At 36.5% G+C, this 24,404-nt stretch overlaps 1 protein-coding gene and 1 long non-coding RNA gene across 4 annotated transcripts; both read left to right on the top strand.

The window, feature by feature from the left end:
- Positions 1-1,381: 1,381 nt before the first annotated feature.
- Positions 1,382-2,071, top strand: LOC136070498 (uncharacterized). The gene is made up of 3 exons (XR_010631721.1): positions 1,382-1,637; positions 1,716-1,771; positions 1,903-2,071. It is a non-coding gene; the product is annotated as an uncharacterized LOC136070498 (long non-coding RNA).
- Positions 2,072-3,952: 1,881 nt separating this feature from the next.
- On the top strand, positions 3,953-14,991 carry LOC112015192 (surfeit locus protein 1-like). 3 transcript variants are annotated; one of them, XR_010631729.1, is made up of 4 exons: positions 3,953-4,831; positions 4,938-5,040; positions 5,402-5,473; positions 8,023-8,493. XR_010631729.1 is itself a non-coding variant. In XM_065780516.1 (4 exons), exons 2-4 carry the CDS (start codon positions 4,969-4,971, stop codon positions 14,503-14,505), a joined length of 324 nt encoding a protein of 107 aa, XP_065636588.1. In that variant the 5' UTR covers positions 3,953-4,831; positions 4,938-4,968; the 3' UTR covers positions 14,506-14,991. The 3 variants fall into 3 exon arrangements, 1 of the variants encoding a protein (XP_065636588.1); XR_010631730.1 differs by having other exon boundaries at positions 5,385-5,473; XM_065780516.1 differs by lacking the exon at positions 5,402-5,473 and adding an exon at positions 14,492-14,991 and having other exon boundaries at positions 8,023-8,260.
- Positions 14,992-24,404: the final 9,413 nt, after the last annotated feature.

The following is a 24,404-nucleotide window of genomic DNA, read 5'->3' as shown; positions in this document are numbered from 1 at the left end:
CTGGGTCTTATCACTGCTTGGAAAAATGGAACTATAGAACATATAGTATGCATAAATTAAATAATAATATAATAATAAAGGTAAATTTCTTTAGTAACCATATGAAAACTAAATATCGAAAGCGTTTTGAATGATATAGGAAACTAATCACTTAGATTTTTTGGAATCAAAATGGTAACTATAGTATTATTACAATTTTTTTTATAGGTATTGCTGCTACTACTACAATCTGTAAATCAGATTCTTCAATGAGTGTGGGACATGCAAGACACTCTATTAACCGTGAAGTCTAGTTAAATACACCATTGTACAAATGTCAGTATGAAAACTTCAACCTTCAACCGTTATTTTCACAAATTACATTACAATTATAAAACAAACAAATACAAATAAATTTGTCATGAAATTAGCCAAAACTCATAAATCCTAATAGTTTTATCCAAATGATTTTTCAAGGGTTTAACATATCCAAACTGGTCTGGTGTTATTGAAGGAAACAACAAGGAACAATCAATGCATGCATCACCAATAACCCCAGAAAAAAGAGAGTCCTTACTTTTTGTGAGGTAATCAGAGTGATGGAGCGAGGTGGAGACGAAGCGACGGGAGTGAGAGGCAGCGACGGCGACGAAGACGGAGCGAGAGGGACTGAGCAACACTGACGGCGACGGAGCGAGATGACTGAGCGAGAGACTGAGAGTGAGAGTGTGAGAGCGACAAAGACGGGATTGAGAGTGAGAGCGACTGAGAGTGTTTTGAAACTTAGTTTTTTTTCTTTTTGAACGGGATTGAGAGTGACAAAGACGGCGACGGCGACGGCGACGGAGAGGTGACTAAGAGTGAGAGTGATCGACTGAGAGTGTGAGAGAGACTGAGTGAGAGGCGTGACAGAGGTGTGTTTTGAACTTGTTTTTAAGTTTTGAACTTCAGCTTTTTCTTATAGGGCGCAATGAGGGACGCGTGTGTTCTGGGTTAGAAAACGACTCCACTGGAGTCGTTTTCCGTGCTTAAAAAAACGACTCCAGTGGAGTCGTTTTCTATGCTAAAAAAAGACTCCACTGGAGTCGTTTTCTGGGCTTGTAAAACGACTCCACTGGAGTCGTTTTCTGATCTACATTACCCACTCATCAACTATTTAAAACAGGAAAATTGAGTCCAATCCAGTCGATTTTGTAACCCAAAAAATGACCGCTCTGAAGTCGAATTATTAGAAAGGAAATATGTGTAAAACGTTACTTAACTAATAATATTGTTTGGATTTTATAGTTATTATATAAAAAAATCCCGCTGAGGAACGCCCAAGGACGACGCCGTTTCACTGAAGAAACCCAACCCACGCCTTCACAAATGAACGACGAACCTGTTTGGCTGTTTCAACTCTCTCGGCTGTCTAGAGTAGTCGAGTAGTATAATTATTTTAAAAAGTTTCCCCCATTTCATTTCAATTTATTGAAAAACTTATTATTAGCTACTACCCCAAAATTGAGTACTCACTCACTCACTCGCTCACAACTCAGCACGACAGTGAGAAAAAAGCGAAGGATAATTTCTCTCATCCTTCGTTTTCTCATCACTCATCATGCCTTCGTTTCCTCATCCTGGTTCTGTCACCATCTGCGAAATCAATCGAGACCTCAGTACTCTCTCCCTCTCCATATCATGATTTTTGGGTTTGTTGTTTTTCTCATATATTATTGACACACAGATTTCTGCAGTTACCGCAGAGAGCCTCTCAGACGATCGAGCCAAAGACACCTATGCCAAACTTCTTGTAAGTCTTCTTACATTATTGTGTCTGTGTCTGTGTCTATACTTAAAACCCTTTCGCTTAAATACACTATTGCTCCCTAAACATTTTGGACTTAAAAAAAAAAACCTTTTTGGATTCTTCATTTGTTATAGGGAATGGTGTTCAGCCCGGTTCCATTTCAGTCAAATCAGGTGGTGCCGCCGAGTTCTGAGCAGGACACAGAACAGCAAGGAAAGGGTTTAATATCTGCATTTCAGGGGATTCTCAATCACTCCCTCGCACGCATTTTTCATCCTAATGATGTATGTATCACTCTCTCCTCCTCAATACACTTTATTAACTCTAGTTTGTAGATAAATTTTCGGTTCCCTTGTAATTTAGATATGTTGTACATGTTCTTTACTTGAAACAAAGGGCCAATGTGCTCTGGCTTAAATAGCACTTTGTTCGTGGCATGGGTTCATTTCCATTAGGTACATGTGTAACAGAGAGAATTTTGATGTTTTGAAATAATAAAAATAAGCCCAGTGCGCAAAGTTTGCGGGGTCTAGGAGAGGTGATAGGTAGGCAACCTTTCAACTTTTTTTTTTTTTTTGGAATAGGTTGATCTCTTTCTCCTTGTTTTACAGTAAGAAGATAGGCATTTAAGGCAATGGAAGAATTAAAATGTACAAGCAAAATCTTTAGCTTACACATAAAACCCTTTCTTAACGTATACACTCCTTTCAAAAGCATTTATATATACCATATGATTTTAACTGAGTTGGGTTCTCCGATTGATTGTTCTTTACCATTGACAAAGACGCCAAATTAGATTCTTTTTAGTCTAGGCGCGATTCAAACACGTCAAAAGACTCTACCAGTTGAGCTAACCCAAACCCGCTACTCATCGAGTATTCATAAACCAAACCGTAACACACAACATTTACATTGGAACTAAAAATCATGACCGCCCTTAAAACACAATAAATCAAAGTCAATTATAACCCATATTTCCAAACCCACAAAAATTCACAAAAAGCATAATAAGTAACATTAATAAAAAAAAAAAACAACTAAAAATTACATTACAATTCATCATCATCATGCTTTTATAAAAGTAAAAACTTGTTTATGATTTTGTTATGTAATATGAAATGCTAATAATGGGATGCTAATTTATAAGAAATGGACCGTCTTTATTGTATTGCGTTGTGTTGACTACCTGCTACGACTTTGAGTTTGTTTGAGCTTAGTCGGTTTTTTGATACTTTAAATTTCTACCGCACAAATGATGGGACCCTTCATTTATGGCCCATTATTTTAGGTCAATTTCGATTCATATCAATTTTCTAACTTGTGCAAAGTGAATTTGTGGGCCCTTTGGTGCATTTGGATTTACATATCAATTTTCTAACTTCTGAAAAGTGCAACGTAATTTGATTGCTTTTTCATTACTTGTGTCAAAAATTCAAAAATTCAACACTCTTTAAAATGGAATATGTCCCACTGTGACTTAAGTCTCTGGGTCTTATCACTGCTTGGAACAATGGAACTATAAAACATATAGTGTGCATAAATTAAATAATAATATAATAATAAAGGTAAATTTCTTTAGTAACCATATGAAAACTAAATATCGAAAGTGTTTTGAATGATATAGGAAACTAATCACTTAGATTTTTTGGAATCAAAATGGTAACTATAGTATTATTACAATTTTTTTTTTTATAGGTATTGCTGCTACTACTACAATCTGTAAATCAGATTCTTCAATGAGTGTGGGACATGCAGGACACTCTATTAATCGTGAAGTCTAGTTAAATACACCATTGTGCAAATGTCAGTATGAAAACTTCAACCTTCAACCGTTATTTTCACAAATTACATTACAATTATAAAGCAAACAAATACAAATAAATTTGTCATGAAATTAGCCAAAACTCATAAATCCTAATAGTTTTATCCAAATGATTTTTCAAGGGTTTAACATATCTAAACTGGTCTGGTGTTATTGAAGGAAACAAATGTCGTTTAAAATAAGACACAAACTCCATATAGCAATTACATAAATACATTTAATAAGAAAAAAAATTAAAGAGGATCATTGTTTTTGAATAAAGCCGATACTATTTTGTGGCAATAGAGGACGCAACAGTCAAATTTGCTCAATTGGTTCCTTAATTTAAGCAAGTCCACAGAGCCAAACTACTTTGTGAGAGGCCCAATCAAAAATGCAGAAGTTGGAAACTTGGAATATGAACAAAAAGAGCCAAAAAAAATTTACAGACAAGGAACAATCAATGCATGCATTACCAATAACCCCAGAAAAAAGAGAGTCCTTACTTTTTTGTGAGGTAATCGGAGCGACGGAGCGAGGCGGAGACGGACCGACGGAGCGAGGCGGAGACGGAACGACGGGAGCGAGAGGCAGCGACGGCGACGGAGACGGAGACGGAGCGAGAGGGACTGAGCAACACCGACGGCGACGGAGCGAGATGACTGAGCGAAAGACTGAGAGTGAGAGTGTGAGAGCGACAAAGACGGGACTGAGAGTGAGAGCGACTGAGAGTGTTTTGAAACTTAGTTTTTTCTTTTTGAACGGGAGAGGTGACTGAGAGTGAGAGTGATCGACTGAGAGAGTGAGAGTGATCGACTGAGATTGTGAGAGAGACTGAGTGAGAGGCGTGACAGAGGTGTGTTTTGAATGTTTTGAAGTTTTTCTTGTAGGGCGCGATGAGGGACGCGTGTTCTGTGCTTCAGAAAACGACTCCACTGGAGTCGTTTTCTGTGCTAAAAAAACGACTCCACTGGAGTCGTTTTCTAATTTTTTTATAGTTATTTTATAAAAAAATCCAAGGAAAGCCCCCCATAAACCCTCTCAGAAAGAAGAGAAGAGAAGAGAGGAGAGGGAGTGAAGTGGAGAAATGAAATGAGATCAAGTTGCAGATGGCCATTTCCGGAAAGCTTTGTGAGCTCAGTAGAAATGGTGGAACCCTTAAGAGGAAGTGGGTCCCACTACCAACACAGCCACAGAAACTATCTTCTTGCTTCTGTAGTAGTAGTAGTAGTATATACCTGAAACCCAATCCCAAGATCACGGTATGTATATTGTCCATGTAGCTGTGTTTTCTTCTTGGGTTTAGAGTTGTTTTATTAATTGAAGGCTTACTTATTTGTTTTGTTTTGTTTTGTGGTTTTTATATAGGGAATGAAAGTTCTAGGTCCAGATTGTCTAAATGGTTGCTATTCCTTCCTGGAGCTTTCACTTTTGGCCTGGCACTAGGCAGATTTTAAGAAGGCAGGACAAGGTAATTCTAATACATTCTCTATCTCTCTATTTCCCCTTTCCAAATTTGTAGACCCAGCCCCAGATATCCTAGGTTCAATTCTCTTGGATTACCTGATGGACGGTTCTGACAGGTGGGTTTGTGTATCCGTGGTTTAGTCCGGAGGGATGTGTCCGAAGGACCCATCATCAAAAAAAAAAAAGTCACTAGTCTTTTCTATTAATATTTTTTTTTTTCCTGCCCGTTAGTATGTATGTTATGTGGTGCTTGTTTTCCTTTTTCACTTTAAAAAATTTTGGATTTTTTTGGTTTTCCATATTTGCAAATTGTCAGAAATGTGTTGGACATACGCTGATACACAGCAGTTGGTGAAATGTTGCAGATTCATGATTTTTTTTTTCAAATACGTAAATTTAAATGCCAGATGCCTGATCAATACACATGACATGGCTATGTAAGTTTTTTCTCTCAATTTACTTTGTCAAAAAAATTATTTTAAAAAGAAGAAGAAAGAGATAAGTACTAACATTTTGTTAGGACACACACTGTTCTTACATACATATATAGGAGCAAATAAATGCTAACATTCTACTTATAGCTTCAGCCTTGCATGTAGAAGATGGCAAGATGCTTTAGTAAATTCCGCACAATCTTAGTGCTTACCAGGTCTTATGCTGTCATCAGACAATTTTCAAGGCCGTAAAACTCATTTTAAGACTGTCTAAAATTTCTTCTTTTCTTTCAATTTTTTATTTATAAGTAGTAAGATTTTAATGTGAAAGGGGAGATACTCTATGCACACTGAATGTGTGTATAGAAGATACTCATAAAAAATGAAAACACTAATCATTGCCTATGAATAGAGAGTGAATCAATGAAATCTAAGAATAGAAATTTACTCATTATTGCCTATGATTGGGACCACTCGAACAATGATCTTAAGAAGCCAGATTTTATCTCTGGAACTGTTGACTCCTTTTCATTAAACATTCACTTCCTTCTCCCTCCATATGGTCCACATTAAACAAAGTGGTGCCATTATAAGTAAGAGAGCTTCTATGTTTGCTAGACCAGCTACAAAAACCAAATAAATCATCTATCACTCTCTTCGGCATCACCAGTCACCACTGTTATCTGAACATAGGGGAAAAGAAATGAGAGCCCTTAACTTAGGAGCAACTTTGCAACGAAGAAGCAAATGGTCTACTTTTTCACAATTACGTTTGCAAATACAATATTGATTTACAAAGTGATACTCTTTTAGTTAGAATTTCCCCCAAGGCTGCTGTTAATGAAAAAAGCAACCCTCTCTGGTTCCTAAAACTAGAAGTCAGCACTTTTGTTTTTATCAAATTTTGAGCCAGTTTGGTAATGCTGTAGCTTTGCAAAAGACGTTGTGAAGGAGTTGCTGCAAAGATCTTCTGTGGTGTCTTAAGGGGTTCTATAGGGATTAATTTTTCTTGGAGAAGCATTTGTTGCGTTAAGGTGCCTTTAAATATTTCATTCTTTTGCATGAGCTGTGGCATTGGATAAAATCGTAATGGTTGATCATCTTCAAAACCATGATGTTGATTATTGATTGGTGTTGCATGTGTAAGAACAGGAATCCATTGATCACCTTTTACTCTGTTGTATAGTGGCAAGAGATATTTGGTCAATTGTATTTTCAATGTTTGGAGTATCGTGGATCATGCAGAGGAACATAGTTCAATTACTAAGCTGTTGACAAGGAGATTTCTACTTCAACAAATATCTAAAGCTTGGAATGCTGTCACATTATGTGTCTTCTAGACAATTTGGCAAGAGGGAAACAGATATATGGTTAGTTGTATTTTCAATAATTGGAGTATCTTGGATCATGCAGAGGAACATAGTTCAATTACTAAGTTGTTGCCAAGGGGATTTCAACTTCAACAAATATATAAAGCTTGGGATGATGTCACGTTATGTGTCTTCTGGACAATTTGGCAAGAGTGAAACCGTATAACATTTGTTTGTGTCAAGTGCCCAACACCTGATGTCAAACAATCCTTGCTAAGATGCGATGGTTCTCTTAGGCAATTTCCAAGGACCAATCCTGTTCCTTCTTAGAGTTTTAAATAGCTTGCGGTTGAGTTTGTGGTTTACATTGTGGAGAAGTCTTGTATTATATATCCTTTCTCTTGTTTAAAATAAAATTATTTTAACTATCAAAAAGAGTTTCTCTGACTTTTCCACTAAAACATTGTTTGGTAAATATTTGCAGAGGCAGCAATATGTAACATGAATTATTTACTTAATGTTCAGTAAAATATATATTTAGAAGTCTTGTGAATGCTTGGTAGGATGAAAATTGATAGCATAAGATGTTTCAAGAAAAATTTAAAGCGTTACCATATGAATTTTGATGCAGAACAGAAGTAGAAAAATAGGAAATAAGGAGTGACAACAGGAACAATTCTTATGGATCCTTAAGAGTGGTTGGTAGAACCATTGATATATATAGACATAAATATATATATAATATATATTTATTTATTCTTTATTATTATTATATTTTTTATCAGTAAACGTCAATTTTATTCAAAGAAATATAAGTGCAACACAGCCACAGTTCACAGGCAGAGTACAAGGGCTGTCAAAAGTCATATGAAAGTACATAAATCCAAAAACTTTAGTGTATCAGAGTTAAAGAATGACTAATGCTTCAGCAGATTTCTTACTTCAGCAGATTATGATACTTATGCCTAATGCTTTAGGAAGCTTCACCCTGCCTTTCACCTTTCGACCTTGCACATTGCCGATATGCTTCTAAGCTTATGTGTGTCCTCGCAACAAACAGTACTTTTTGATTTGTTGGACAATTGATGAGTTGGCTTATTCTTATTGTGTCAAATTTATGTTTGTGACCATATCTGTATCCATGAGATTTAGTTAACAAAACCACCAAAAGCTTTGAGTCAAAGACTGAATTGATTTGAGCTAAGTGGACTATTATGTTTGACAATGTTTTATATGTTGCAGATAAAAATGCTGGAATATAGACAGAATAGGTTGGAAATGGAACCTCTGATGCTTAAAAATGTATCTCCATCAAATGGAAAATTGGATTCTATGGAATTCAGGAGGGTTAGATGCAAAGGAGTTTTTGATGAGAAAAGATCATTCTATGTGAGCCCATGTTCAAGAAGCATTTCAGGAGTGACTGAAAACGGCTACTATGTAATCACACCCCTTTGCCCATCCCCAACAACACTGAGAGGTATATGCAGCAGGAGTTTATTAGCTTCATTAGTCATTGTAACGTAACTCGCTACAATTTATCATACTTGCTCTCTTTCTTTGAAGTGTGTTATCCAACTAAGTTAAGTTGTTAGAGAGGGATTTTCTGTATTTAAACTATGCTTGAGTTGTATTATTTTTCTTTTACAATGTGTTAACCAATTGAGTTGTTAGAGGGGGATTGTCTATATTTAAACTATGTTTGAGTTATAATCCTTTTCTTTACAATAATTTCTCACATCTGATGTCTGAAGTTTTTCATGGAATAAATAAATAATTAACATTGTACTTTTTTTTATTTAATGATTTGACAATACAATAGGAGGGATTTTTAAGAAAATAACTACAAAACTCAAACAATATTATTAGTTAGCCAACGTTTCAAACATATTGCATTTCTAACAATTCGACTTCAGAGAGTCGATTTTACTGTTCATATCGCCTATTTTTTGCGCCACGTAGATAAAGAAATCGACTTCAGAGAAGTCGTTTTCTATACAAAGAAAACGACTTCAGAGAAGTCGTCTTCTTTGTATAGAAGTCTTCTTTGTATAGAAACCCAGACCTGCAAATCCAAAAAAAAACGAAACCCAGACCTGCAAATCCAAAACTCAGGCGACCAATCAATCAAAAAAAAACGAAACCCAAACCTGCAAATCCAAAACTCAGGCGACCAATCAATCCAAAAAAAAACGAAACCCAAACAGGAATGACAAATCCAAACCCAAACGAAACCAAACCCACGAATGACAAATCTGATCTGATCCCGAAATGGAGTCGTCGAACGAACCTGACTCGGCGGATCCATGAGGTTTTGTTGAACGCCGACTGTGCGACCGTGGACCGTAGCGCCATTAGAATGCCGACGCATCATGGCGGAATCCTAAGTCCGTACTCAATGATGTGACCTGCCGTGTACGCCTTCCGCGTACTAGTTAATAATTACTCATCTGCAAATTCCAAAAGATCTCATCCAGAATTCTCATCCCAGAATCTTCAGACACCTATTGCAGTCATGAGACTCGTGCTTGTCTTTGCTATAGTAAGACTCTAATCGATTCTTGACTAGTGGCAAAATAGTTATATAGAATCAAAGTGAAATCACACTTCTCAGTCGAATTATTAGAAATGCAATGTTTGAAAGTTGCTAATAAAAAATGTTGATGAGTATTATTAATACAAAATCCAATAGGCAATGAGGATTTTAAACCATGTTTGAGTTATAGTATCTTTCTTTACAATAATTTCTCACATCTGATGTCGAAGTTTTTCGATGTAATAAATAACTAATTAACATTGTTTTTTTTTATTAATGATTTCAATCAATAGAGATGAGATTTGAACCGTGGTTCTTCCTAACAAAGGAGAGCAAGGATGCCATAAGCTACCCAAGCTGCTTNACTCATCATGTATTTCAATGATAAGAGGGGAAATTGTGAACTACCCCAAACATGAAGGGGGAAATTCTTTCTCTCTCTCTCTCACACACGCACACCAGGCATGCTTTTCTTAGTATTTGTGTCTTATCTTCATTCTTCATGTTATAATGTAAAAGTGGATTCATTATGTTGCTCCAGGAGATCTTTACTCAAGTGAATCCCTAATAAAATGGTGTAAAGCTATTTGAAGACACATTGATGTGACTGTCCAGCGTGGCATCATTGCAGAAATCTCAATGTCAATTCAGTGAACTTGTGATTGGATGTCATTTATTTTAGAATTAAAAAAGAAAAAAATATTTCTCGATTTAAACCGCAATGTGATGCTTTAAGTTTCCATACTTTCCAGGTCATTCATCTTTGATTTCTAAGTTTATGAAGAAAGATGCATCCACAATTTAATAAGAAATCATAGCATGTATGATAATTACTGAAGCTTTTCTTACTGTATTGCCAAATATCTTTCATCAAACAAAAAAAAAAAGTACTGCTAAATATCTCTTATTCGGTCAGTTACCTTTTTCAATCTCTGCTTTGCATGTGGCTGATGCCAGAATTATGGAATGCTTTTGATCTTTGGAAATCCCTTAATTTGCCTATTCCTTGTTTTCAGATATGGGGTTTCATCAAATGGTTTTATAAAACAGGTTTTAGAGATCATGCTTCGAAACAAAGTTTGGCCGTGTTTGTAGGGATTTTTAAGAAAATAACTACAAAACCCAAACAATATTATTAGATAGTCAACGTTTCAAACATATTGCATTTTTAACAATTCGACTTCAGACCAGTCGATTTCACTGTTCATATAACCTTTTTTGCGCCGGGGTCTATACAAAGAAGACGACTTCAGAGAAGTCGTCTTCTACACAAAGAAGACGACTTCCCTGAAGTCGTCTTCTGCACAAAGAAGACGACTTCTCTGAAGTCGTCTTCTTTGTAGAAACCCAGACCTGCAAATCCAAGAAAAAACGAAACCCAGACCTGCAAATCTCTCAGGCGACCAATCAATCCAAAAAAAACCGAAACTGGACCTGCAAATCCAAGACTCAGGCGACCAATCAATCCAAAAAAAAAACGAAACCCAAACAGGAATGACAAATCCAAACCCAAACGAAACCCAAACCCACGAATGGCAAATCTGATCTGATCTGATCTCGAAATGGAGTCGTCGAACGGACCTGACTCGGCGGATCCGTGAGGTTTTGTTGAACGCCGACTGTGCGGATCCGTGAGGGTACGACGGTGCGCCGACGATGAAGGTATTTGTTCTTTCTTGGCTATCTTATGTTTTTGTGTCTGTTTTTCCCAGTAATTTCTCATCCCAAGAAGACGACTTCAGAAAAGTCGTCTTCTATACAAAGAAGACGACTTCTCTGAAGTCGTCTTCTACACAAAGAAGACGACTTCTCTGAAGTCGTTTTCTTTGTGTAGATAACGAATTCTCTAAAGTCGATTTTTTATCAACGTGGCGCAAAAACAGGTTATATGAACAGTGAAATCGACTGCTCTGAAGTCGAATTGTTAGAAATGCAATATGTTTGGAACGTTGGTTAACTAATAATATTGTTTGGGTTTTGTAGTTATTTTTAAAAAAAATCCGTGTTTGTATGTCCTTTCTTCACCATTTTTCTTGTAGAGGTGACTTCTAAGAATTATGTTTCATGTTGCCATTTTCTCTTGACTATCAATTATTGAAGTCCAATTTGGTAATTCTATCTTTCAGTTGTGAAGAAACTATGAGATAGTCTATTCTCATTCAGTCATTCTTTTTCCTGATACGATACCTGCAACAAAACCGCCCATTATGATCATGAGTAGGTAAAAACCAGCCTAAGATAGTCAATCACTCTCGGCAAATTAACAATCCAACTATGTTAATTATAGCATCAATTTGCTANCATAGTTTATTTTGAACTACCGTAGTATCAACGACAAGCAGGTGAATTTGTCATTTGTTAGAACCAAGTCCAACGCAATGCGTAGTTATTTTGAACTACCGTAGTACCTAGCCACTCCTTCATCCACAACCGTAAGATTGACCACTCAAGAAACTCCTTGACCTTCTCGATGGCCAAGAGGTCATCTGGTATCAACCTGAGCTTCTTTGGACACATTTCTTCACATAAATAATTGTCACCATACCAGCTAACTATCACCAAATTGGCTCTTCCTAAATATTGTATAGAGGGAGATGGAATATGAGGAGAGGAGATGGAAACAATTTAAAACAATTTTAGTTTTAAGGAATAAAATGAATATTTCATTATTACTACTAATGACAGCAAGGAATGTGACTAGGGCACATACCAGAGATGCCATTCCTCGAGCATCAGTTACTAGATCGGTGCCCCTTAGAAATATATCAGCCAACACTCCCTACAAAGTTGGGGAAAAAGGAAACCTATATTAGTAATGATGAAACAAAGCATAATAGAAATAAAACGATAATAGTTTAAATATTTCTGGCATAAAAGTGATTGATTAACAGTACAACTCTCATGGTTTCTGAGATACAGGCAATATAAGAGGGCAAGTACTTCAAAAAAATTATGAAAAAAAAAAAAACGTAGTTGAAAAATTTTCTTAGTATGAATGTGATTAAATAATAAGAATATATTGAACTCTGCTAAATATAGCAAAGCAGTATCCAAAATCTTGGAATTTTAGAAAGCAAGTGGATGGACTAGCATCTAAAGCTTCTACATTGCTCAAAAAGTAACAAGGTCGGCTGAAACCACACAAATTAATATTTAATTTGGGGCCTTCATAAAGTTCAAAACAGATTGACTCAGTATGCTTTTATCATAGACATGATGACCGTGCTTCAATTTGTTCTAAGTTACAATGTTATTCCTGGACTTTAATAAACTTATATCTGAAGGATTACAACTCCTCAGTGTGAAATAGACTGACAGGAAACTCAGATCGGCTAGTTTTGAAGGTTAAGATTTAGGAATAAGTTGACAACAATTCCCAAGACTAATTTATAGTATCTTTTTTTTTTTTTTTTTTTTTGCTGAATAAATACTTTATTTCTTGCAAAACAAAGAGATACAATTCAGATTGGGCCTGTGACCATCTCAATCCAAAGCTTGACTAATCAAAGGCGATATATTAGAGATGGGTACTGGCCCATTCCAATTCAAAAGGGCAGCCCATCCAGCTAAAAGATGAGCTGCTTCATTACCTTCCCTACAAACAAGCAGAGAGCCCATAAACGAGGCAAGGGGTTGATTCCCCAAACTCTCCACATCTTCAAATGTACAATTATTACACTCCCTCCAAATGCACCACATCAAATACAAATGCTGTCAAATTCCAAATATCAGACAAGTACTTCCCCAACCAATTCCTCCATCCAAATAGCAGGCCTATCACACTTCCTTGTAAAACCCAAGAGACTGCAAATGTTCAAGCGACAAAGCTACACAAAAGATAAGCCCTCTTGCCATGAATCATTAGATGATCCACAGTCTCCCAATATACCAACACATATAACATCAATCCACAATAGAAGATCCTCTTCTCCTCAAATTATCACCAGTGAGTATTTTTCCCCATGCTGCAATCCAAACAAAGAAGGAAACCCGTCTAGGTGCCTTAACCCCCAAATGCCTTTCCACGGGATGATGACAGAATAAGAACCTCTAAGCTTATTATAATAAGAACAAATATGGAAGTCCCCATTCTTTTTCAACTTACACCACATACATTCCCCACTCTCAGTTGAAGGGTGTTAGTCTCCAAAATTTCAAGAAACTCCACTACAAATGCCACCTACCAATCATTAAAATCACGAAGGAACCTCACATCCCAACTCCTCTCCCCCACACCCTGCCTCACCAAAGATGACTCTACAAAAGCTCCCTATCAATGGCAGTCTCATACAAAGCCGGGAAGACCGCTTTAAGTGGATGGTCACCAAACCAATAGGGGTGTGGGGGAGAGGAGTGGGGATGGACTTCCAAGTTGGGTAGGGGTTCACATGGTTGTGGTCTTTGGAAAACATTAGAATGGGTTGGGAAACCTAAATTGCACCCAATTCTCCATCCCGTTCACAAACCGAGTACAATGACTAAAGGTTTCCCAACCCATTCTAATGTTTTTCCAAAGACCACAACCATGTGAACCAAAAAAAAAAAAAAAAAAAAAAAGATACTATAAATTAGTCTTGGGAATTGTTGTCAACTTATTCCTAAATCTTAACCTTCAAAACTAGCCGATCTGAGTTTCCTGTCAGTCTATTTCACACTGAGGAGTTGTAATCCTTCAGATATAAGTTTATTAAAGTCCAGGAATAACATTGTAACTTAGAACAAATTGAAGCACGGTCATCATGTCTATGATAAAAGCATACTGAGTCAATCTGTTTTGAACTTTATGAAGGCCCCAAATTAAATATTAATTTGTGTGGTTTCAGCCGACCTTGTTACTTTTTGAGCAATGTAGAAGCTTTAGATGCTAGTCCATCCACTTGCTTTCTAAAATTCCAAGATTTTGGATACTGCTTTGCTATATTTAGCAGAGTTCAATATATTCTTATTATTTAATCACATTCATACTAAGAAAATTTTTCAACTACGTTTTTTTTTTTTTCATAATTTTTTTGAAGTACTTGCCCTCTTATATTGCCTGTATCTCAGAAACCATGAGAGTTGTACTGTTAATCAATCACTTTTATGCCAGAAATATTTAAACTATTATCGTTTTATTTCTATTATGCTTTGTTTCATCATTACTAATATAGGTTTCCTTTTTCCCCAACTTTGTAGGGAGTGTTGGCTGATATATTTCTAAGGGGCACCGATCTAGTAACTGATGCTCGAGGAATGGCATCTCTGGTATGTGCCCTAGTCACATTCCTTGCTGTCATTAGTAGTAATAATGAAATATTCATTTTATTCCTTAAAACTAAAATTGTTTTAAATTGTTTCCATCTCCTCTCCTCATATTCCATCTCCCTCTATACAATATTTAGGAAGAGCCAATTTGGTGATAGTTAGCTGGTATGGTGACAATTATTTATGTGAAGAAATGTGTCCAAAGAAGCTCAGGTTGATACCAGATGACCTCTTGGCCATCGAGAAGGTCAAGGAGTTTCTTGAGTGGTCAATCTTACGGTTGTGGATGAAGGAGTGGCTAGGTACTACGGTAGTTCAAAATAACTACGCATTGCGTTGGACTTGGTTCTAACAAATGACAAATTCACCTGCTTGTCGTTGATACTACGGTAGTTCAAAATAAACTATGCACTGTGCTGGACTTAGTTATAATACACTTTTTTTTTTTTTTTTTGGGGAAAACCCGACCAAACTCATGCATTCATAATAACAGAGAGTCAGAGTACAAGGCCTCGAAGGCTGGGGGTGGCGAATCTTCAAGCCATACGGTTTCATTCTCTATTTCCCTAGCAAACTGAGCTAAAGAGTGTGCAAAGACATTAGCACCACGTCGAACCCAGCTCGTGGACCAGCCCCGTAGACCAGTTGCAAGGTATCTAATATAAATTTAAATTAACACATTTATATATAAGAAATAAAATATAAGGAAAATGTTAACAAGCACTGACTGTGCTTGTTAAGGTGCCAAAAAAAAAAAAAATCAGAAAAAGTCAAAAAAGACACCAAACGGTACTTATAAAATTGAAAAAAATAAGATAAAGCAGTAAATAAGACAAAAAAATTGTTAGAAAAATTTCAAAAAAGTTGTTAACTAACACAACCCAATAAAATAAACCTTGGTGATATTGTTTCTATGTCATACAGCTCTAAATCTGTCTCCAAGAAATTTCTTTCACTGCAATTCTGAACTCCTATTTCTTTCTTCCTATGATAAGCAATGGTTACCTTCTCATCCAACATTTGTAGCTCAAACAATTATCCTTCCTTCTTCATTCCCATATCTCCAAATTCCTACTTATTCCACTTCTTCAAGAGCTTTCAACTTTTTAGATAAGACAAAGTTAGGAAGACCAACAAAATTGTACTCACTCCATCACGATTGTACCTTGTCCACAAAACCCTCTGTTTTGAGACAAATGTTTAAAGGCACCTCTACCCTGTAACAAATCTCTCAATTCTACCAAGATTGGATGATGGTTTGATATAGGTTGTGGAAGCATTTTTTTGTATGGCATACGTAAAATGTTCTTCCCAATCTATCGAGACCAATGCTCAATGTATTCGAGACATAGATGGTGTATCTAAACTATTTGACCAGTGTACCTACTTCTCTCTCTGATTGTAAATCAACCAAATTAAACTCTATAATCACATTTAAAAACTCATGCATAGATGAATTAAACTTATCATGAGTCACAACCTTCACTTGGATACCGAATGACATTAAAATTCCCTGCCAAACACCATGGCTCCTCCCACCTTGACATCTCTTCTTTGGATTTGTCCATAAACCATCTCTAAGATTATCCTCATTAGGCCCATTCGCTCACTATATGCCCATTTGGAAATTGTCCTCTTATCCTCTACATAATTCAGGACGCAAGACAAAGAACTAGTCCACTAAAGCCTCCATTTTTCTAACACCATATCCCAATAGCAATATGCCTCATGCTAGCTATTTGCACAACTTCTAACAACACCAAGTCTGTAATAGTACAAGATCGATCTTATACTCCATAAGATCAATCTTTAACTTTCATAAACAAAAAAAAAAAATCACATTTCCATTACCTAAACATGTTCTTTTCCATTGATCTTTTGCGAGGGTTGTTCAATTCTCCAATATTCCATTTAAAAATTACTGTCTTCATAAGCACAACTTTAGTAACCCTGACCCAAGCTGATACTCACCTCTCCTTCAACTACTACTAGCAAGCTATCCTTCATCATTCACTGTGGAGAGAATTCTTAGGCAACCCATAGCTTAGGTTGGCCTCACAGTTGGGGGATGGGATTGGTCGACCAACCAGTTTGGTCACTCACCACCCTTTTAAGTCACCTCTTTGCGAGGCTCCCTCAGTTGTGAATATTAGCATAATAACAGAAGAGCTGGTTAACTTCAATTTTTAGTCTTGTAACCATTTTGGTAGCTGTGAAAGAACCGTTCAGTCTATTAGATTTTGTTGCACTGATTTGGCTGACAGATTTATTTCAAGCTCACTAACCACATCCATAAATCCCCTACTGATCTACTAGCTTTAGTTTCACAAATATTGATGGAGAACCACGATCACTGCTGAATTGCCATTCAAAAGTTTTTTTTGTTTATAAATCAAAGGCAATTAACTCCAGCTTAGTAGGGGTGATTTTGAGTTACGGGTTGGTTCATTTGGGGTGGTAGTTGATTTGCTGTTTGGACTTTGGCTAGGTGGTGGTGTGGTATTTGGTTTTTGTGAGAACAACAAACCAAGCATAACTGAAAACATGAAATATGCCAGATAGAAAAACCATGCTTATTTAATTCATTATCATTCCTTTCCATTCATTTCTTTTCTATCAATTCTATTCTATTCCGTTGTTATACAAGATTTAAAGGACAACAACAAATCTAGCATGTTATGCATAAAATGCAAACCAGCTCTTCCATTACTCCTAAAAATAGAAACTCTTTTCTTTTCTTTCTTCCTTTCTCTTTTTTCTTTAATCAGTAAATGCCAGCTTTGCAATACTAGTTACTGAATATTACTGCCACCTTGTTGAATCTTTGACTCTAAGAAAAGCCTTACTGTTGAGTATATTACAGAAGGTTCAGCCATTGCACCATTGCCATAATCCCCACAAGCCAGCCTCTTCGTGACAGGAGGGATGAGAGAAATACCAAGCTCATCAATTAGCATGAGATGTCGTTCTGTGAAAGGATTGTTCCACATGAATGTGTTCATGGCAGGTGCAACAAAAAGTGGCTTGCTGTAATCCCATGCTCGCACAATGCATGTCAGTAAATTGTCACACAATCCCCCCGCGATCTACAATTACATCACAGCAAATATTTAAGAAATAAGCAGGGATTAAACATGTGATTATTGCAAAACTCTTGAAAAACAAAATTCAGAAATAGGTGTAGAGAAAAAGCCCATAGGAGCCAGATGATGTCTTTCTAGACAGTGGATGTACCTTAGACTCACAGTCTCTACCATTTCAATTTACATGCACTCATATACATAAGTTTGTTTGGTGCACAAAATAAAAAGGTAAATTACACCAACCTTGAGATTTCATGAAATGACACTCTCCCAAACTATAAACAATAGGACAATCCCTCCGTTACCTTTTGGGAGGCCTACGCCAACCCACTTAAGCATTAAGACGGACATATGTTAACAGAATAACTATACACTAAATTAACCTATTTTGAACATCTCAAAAAATGTTTAACATTCTGATTTGATAATCACAAGAATTTGGGTTTAAAAAAATAAGAGTAATGCAACATTCACAACATTTTTACAATAATTTTATAATAAATCATATGTTGTAAGATGTTACTAAATTGGGTCTAATACCTGACATCACTTTTTTACCCATCAATAACAACTTGTTACATAAGATTTTTTTTTTTTTTTTGAGATTATTACAATATGCTGTAACCCACAGCTCGAACTATTTTCTCCCAATCTCCCAAGCACTTTATGTATGGGAAGATGTCAATTCAGCTACAAGGCCTTTAGCATGTTATATAAAATTTGTTGTGAAAATGTTGTAAATGTAAAATTACCCCAAAAATAATTATGGCCCTCCAAATATAATCATTAACCCCTTAAAAAAAACAAAAACAGAAAAACAAAAACAAAAAAAAAAAAAAAAAAAAAACACAAAACAACAACAACAATTATTAACCCAAAACAAAAACAAGACTCGGCCAAATAACAAGTGAATGACTTATTCAACAAAAAGCCTATTTAAAAACAAAAACAAATAAAAACAAAAATCTCTAATCATTCATTTTTGTAACTTGTTTAACCCAATACATAAAAATAATATATAATTTCATTGTTCCTAAAAAAAATGGTACCAAGAGAAATAATGTGATTGTGAGTTCTCTTAGAGGTGCCAACAACTATGCTCTCCTTGGCTTTGTAATCGCAACAATTTTGCTCTCTTCAGAGACTTAGCTCGCAGTTGTAGCAAGTATCATATTTTTGTTTCTCTCACTCTCTCTCTATATTATCATTTTAGACTCTCACTTTATTACTCTCATTTCAGTATTTCCAATTCCTATTTTATATCTTATCAGTCAATATATATATATATATATTTTTTTTTTTTTTTTTTTTTGGAGATGTTGATATATTTAATTTAAGTTTTAAGGTTTTTTAGTGACCACCCTATAAAAAATTGCTAAAGCGGCAACTACTAACTGTGAAGCAACAATTGCAGCTTAGGGCGGCAAGAAGTGAAAGACCAAATTCAATTCGTTTGGTTATACCTATTGGTTATGTGGCTAACCGGATAATGCGGTCACTTTGTGCATTTTTAGATGTGCACAAAGAGTTTATCTTTGAAACAATAGTCATTATGCTGAAGATGGAGAAACTAAAAAATAAACTAAAATTATAGGGTAGTTTCTGTGTAGAAGCTATAGGAAGATTCTGGTGATCTTGCTTTATTTTGGAAACATTGGGTAGAACTTGAAGTGATTTTCAACAATAAAAATGTTATAGTATGTCTTGTGTACTCTGAACCTTCGACTGAAGTTTGGATGTCATTACTCTCAAGTTGCCAATAGAGACTGTTTTTAGAGCTTAATGATAGAGATTATCTCAGCCTTTGACAGACCTTGGTTATTGGTGGGTGATTACAATAGTATCACCTCTTGTGAGAACCTAGAGAAAGAGGAAAGCCTGGCCTTGAAATAGGAAGAATGATAGATTATGAAAGAGCTCAAATGGAAACAAAAATCACATGAATTGTGGTTAAAAGAGGGAGATTGTACACTCATCTAACCCTTCCTTTCCTGATAATCTTGAGAACCTTATTTAGCCTTGTATATTGGAGGAAGAGAATGAAGACTTAATCTGGGTTCCTACTACGGAAGAAAAAAAAAATGGAATGCCTGGCCTTTTCTTTGGAAAATATTAGCAGATAGTGGGACAGCAATTGATTGAGGCAATTTAGGGGTGGCTACTCAAAGAGCTCAACCAGACATTTATTACATTAACCACTAAAGTTCAGGGGGCTTGCAAGTTTGGCCAGTTCAGGCCAATAAGCCTTAGTAACTTCTGCTATAAGGTCATATCTAGAATTCTAGTTGCTAGAATTAGACCACTACTAGAAAGAATGATATGAAACTCAAGTGGCCTTCATTCCAAACAGGAATATAGCAGAGAATATTTTTCTAGCCCAAGAAGAGTGGTGCACACTTTCTCATCTTCTAAAATGAAAAAATGGTTATCTAGGCTTGAAACTGTGAAATACACAAGCCTAGAAAAATGGTTTTTGTAAGTTAGATACATGGCACAAGAAGTGGTGCACACTTTTTGAAGGTGAGACACACATTTTGGAAGTGAGATGAATCTAGATACAACAGGAATCAAGATTGGTTTCAGTCAATTTACTTTATAAATTTAATATATTAATGTGTTTCTACAGTGAAATAATCTTGATTAATGGTGGGAAAAGGGCTTGAACCTGCTAGGGGGCTAAGGTAGTGAGATCCATTATCTCCCTACCTCTTTATTTTTGGCAAGATTGATTAACGAAGAAAGAAACCAGGGCGCCAAGCAAGCGTAAGTGAGAACTTCAAAGGGCAATTTGAGTAAATATTGTGTCAGGTTTGGGCAGAGCATCAGCATGGATAAGTCTGGGTTGTTTTCATCAAAAGGGTTCATGTCCAATTCTTAAAACATGTGCGCAATCAATAGGGACTAAAGAAACTCAATCAGAATGCAAAACACCTCGGGGTTCCACTGTTTTTTACTCGAAGCAGAAATAAGACTTCAATTATCTAAAGAAAATCTTGATAACAGAATTGGAGGCTGAAAGCAAGACTTTTGTCATGGATGGGGAGAGCAACTTTAATCAAATCGGTAGGCCTTGCCACTCCTACCTATACCATGTCAAGTTTCTTAGTCCTAAAAAACCTATGTGAGGAGATGGATGCTATGGTGAGAAAATTCTAGTGGAAACCAAACTAGGAGGGCAACCATTGGGACCAACTATGCCAAGCAAGGAGAGGAAGAAGTTTGGGGCTCAGACAATTTTATAATTTCAACTTAGCTTTACTTACAAAGCTAGCGTAGTGGACTTCGAAAGAAAAGAAAGCCCGTGTATCCAGAATATAACCGCTAAATACAAAGTGGGAAGGAACTGGCTACAGAGAGACCCACCTAAAAAAGCTTCATGGTCATGGAGGAGTGCGGAGAAAGCCAAATCTTTACTGACCTAGGGAGCCTACAGATTAATCAGTAACGGAGAGAGTACTCTCACTTGAGACGATCTATGGACCCCAAACTTACCTACTTTCAATCCTGTCCCAAAATCTCCAGATTATAGAGGTAAGTGTTTAGTGGTTTCCCAATTATTAAAGGCGGATGGATCAGAATGGGAGTAAGCAAAACTTCATATTTTGTTTGATTACCAAACAGTAGATGCAATCAAGAAGTTGCCAGCATGAAGGGGAGTGGCCAGGACAGTGGATTTGGACAAAGGCTGCAAATGGAAAACACTCAATAAAATCAGCCTATTGGGATTTAACAGCCTCAAATGTTGGCAGTTCCACTGTTGTGAGTCTTGTGATGACAAATATTTGGAAAGCCAAAATACATAATGCTAGGCATAAATGCATTTTTTTGAAGCACCTATGTTGGTTCTCGAAAATCGAAAATCGTTACTATTTTGATTCTTACCATCATCTCAGTAACGGAAATTGTCTATATGCCAGTTGGAGNCCATAGAAACTGTCTACCTGAGACTATCCCTTGGCCCGTAGGTCCTGACACAAGGGTAGAATTCTAGCTCTTCTAGAATGGTATCTCACTGACGGCTCGGGGCCCCCCGGAAGGGGGCCTTCTTCGCCCTCCACCTAAGCTGTGCAGGAAAGGCCCAAAGCCAATTATTTTTTTTTTTTTTTTTTTTGGAGATGTTGATATATTTAATTTAAGTTTTAAGGTTTTTTAGTGACCACCCTATAAAAAATTGCTAAAGCGGCAACTACTAACTGTGAAGCAACAATTGCAGCTTAGGGCGGCAAGAAGTGAAAGACCAAATTCAATTCGTTTGGTTATACCTATTGGTTATGTGGCTAACCGGATAATGCGGTCACTTTGTGCATTTTTAGATGTGCACAAAGAGTTTATCTTTGAAACAATAGTCATTATGCTGAAGATGGAGAAACTAAAAAATAAACTAAAATTATAGGGTAGTTTCTGTGTAGAAGCTATAGGAAGATTCTGGTGATCTTGCTTTATTTTGGAAACATTGGGTAGAACTTGAAGTGATTTTCAACAATAAAAATGTTATAGTATGTCTTGTGTACTCTGAACCTTCGACTGAAGTTTGGATGTCATTACTCTCAAGTTGCCAATAGAGACTGTTTTTAGAGCTTAATGATAGAGATTATCTCAGCCTTTGACAGACCTTGGTTATTGGTGGGTGATTACAATAGTATCACCTCTTGTGAGAACCTAGAGAAAGAGGAAAGCCTGGCCTTGAAATAGGAAGAATGATAGATTATGAAAGAGCTCAAATGGAAACAAAAATCACATGAATTGTGGTTAAAAGAGGGAGATTGTACACTCATCTAACCCTTCCTTTCCTGATAATCTTGAGAACCTTATTTAGCCTTGTATATTGGAGGAAGAGAATGAAGACTTAATCTGGGTTCCTACTACGGAAGAAAAAAAAAATGGAATGCCTGGCCTTTTCTTTGGAAAATATTAGCAGATAGTGGGACAGCAATTGATTGAGGCAATTTAGGGGTGGCTACTCAAAGAGCTCAACCAGACATTTATTACATTAACCACTAAAGTTCAGGGGGCTTGCAAGTTTGGCCAGTTCAGGCCAATAAGCCTTAGTAACTTCTGCTATAAGGTCATATCTAGAATTCTAGTTGCTAGAATTAGACCACTACTAGAAAGAATGATATGAAACTCAAGTGGCCTTCATTCCAAACAGGAATATAGCAGAGAATATTTTTCTAGCCCAAGAAGAGTGGTGCACACTTTCTCATCTTCTAAAATGAAAAAATGGTTATCTAGGCTTGAAACTGTGAAATACACAAGCCTAGAAAAATGGTTTTTGTAAGTTAGATACATGGCACAAGAAGTGGTGCACACTTTTTGAAGGTGAGACACACATTTTGGAAGTGAGATGAATCTAGATACAACAGGAATCAAGATTGGTTTCAGTCAATTTACTTTATAAATTTAATATATTAATGTGTTTCTACAGTGAAATAATCTTGATTAATGGTGGGAAAAGGGCTTGAACCTGCTAGGGGGCTAAGGTAGTGAGATCCATTATCTCCCTACCTCTTTATTTTTGGCAAGATTGATTAACGAAGAAAGAAACCAGGGCGCCAAGCAAGCGTAAGTGAGAACTTCAAAGGGCAATTTGAGTAAATATTGTGTCAGGTTTGGGCAGAGCATCAGCATGGATAAGTCTGGGTTGTTTTCATCAAAAGGGTTCATGTCCAATTCTTAAAACATGTGCGCAATCAATAGGGACTAAAGAAACTCAATCAGAATGCAAAACACCTCGGGGTTCCACTGTTTTTTACTCGAAGCAGAAATAAGACTTCAATTATCTAAAGAAAATCTTGATAACAGAATTGGAGGCTGAAAGCAAGACTTTTGTCATGGATGGGGAGAGCAACTTTAATCAAATCGGTAGGCCTTGCCACTCCTACCTATACCATGTCAAGTTTCTTAGTCCTAAAAAACCTATGTGAGGAGATGGATGCTATGGTGAGAAAATTCTAGTGGAAACCAAACTAGGAGGGCAACCATTGGGACCAACTATGCCAAGCAAGGAGAGGAAGAAGTTTGGGGCTCAGACAATTTTATAATTTCAACTTAGCTTTACTTACAAAGCTAGCGTAGTGGACTTCGAAAGAAAAGAAAGCCCGTGTATCCAGAATATAACCGCTAAATACAAAGTGGGAAGGAACTGGCTACAGAGAGACCCACCTAAAAAAGCTTCATGGTCATGGAGGAGTGCGGAGAAAGCCAAATCTTTACTGACCTAGGGAGCCTACAGATTAATCAGTAACGGAGAGAGTACTCTCACTTGAGACGATCTATGGACCCCAAACTTACCTACTTTCAATCCTGTCCCAAAATCTCCAGATTATAGAGGTAAGTGTTTAGTGGTTTCCCAATTATTAAAGGCGGATGGATCAGAATGGGAGTAAGCAAAACTTCATATTTTGTTTGATTACCAAACAGTAGATGCAATCAAGAAGTTGCCAGCATGAAGGGGAGTGGCCAGGACAGTGGATTTGGACAAAGGCTGCAAATGGAAAACACTCAATAAAATCAGCCTATTGGGATTTAACAGCCTCAAATGTTGGCAGTTCCACTGTTGTGAGTCTTGTGATGACAAATATTTGGAAAGCCAAAATACATAATGCTAGGCATAAATGCATTTTTTTGAAGCACCTATGTTGGTTCTCGAAAATCGAAAATCGTTACTATTTTGATTCTTACCATCATCTCAGTAACGGAAATTGTCTATATGCCAGTTGGAGTGCATTGTTGGCATGTTAGATGCTAATGTGGTTAATAAT

Source organism: Quercus suber, unplaced genomic scaffold (assembly GCF_002906115.3).
Source record: "Quercus suber isolate HL8 unplaced genomic scaffold, Cork oak 2.0 scaffold_238, whole genome shotgun sequence".
NCBI classification, from domain to species: domain Eukaryota; kingdom Viridiplantae; phylum Streptophyta; class Magnoliopsida; order Fagales; family Fagaceae; genus Quercus; species Quercus suber.
Note: the sequence above shows the minus strand (reverse complement) of the source record. Positions and strands in the feature narration are given on the sequence as shown.

Bases quoted from the DNA above. Each gene is read 5' to 3' on its own strand.
- LOC112015192 (XM_065780516.1), top strand. From the start codon at position 4,969: ATGGTTGCTATTCCTTCCTGGAGCTTTCACTTTTGGCCTGGCACTAGG. The intron at 5,041-8,022 runs GTAATTCTAATA...TATATGTTGCAG, and splicing joins TTTTAAGAAGGCAGGACAAG to ATAAAAATGCTGGAATATAG.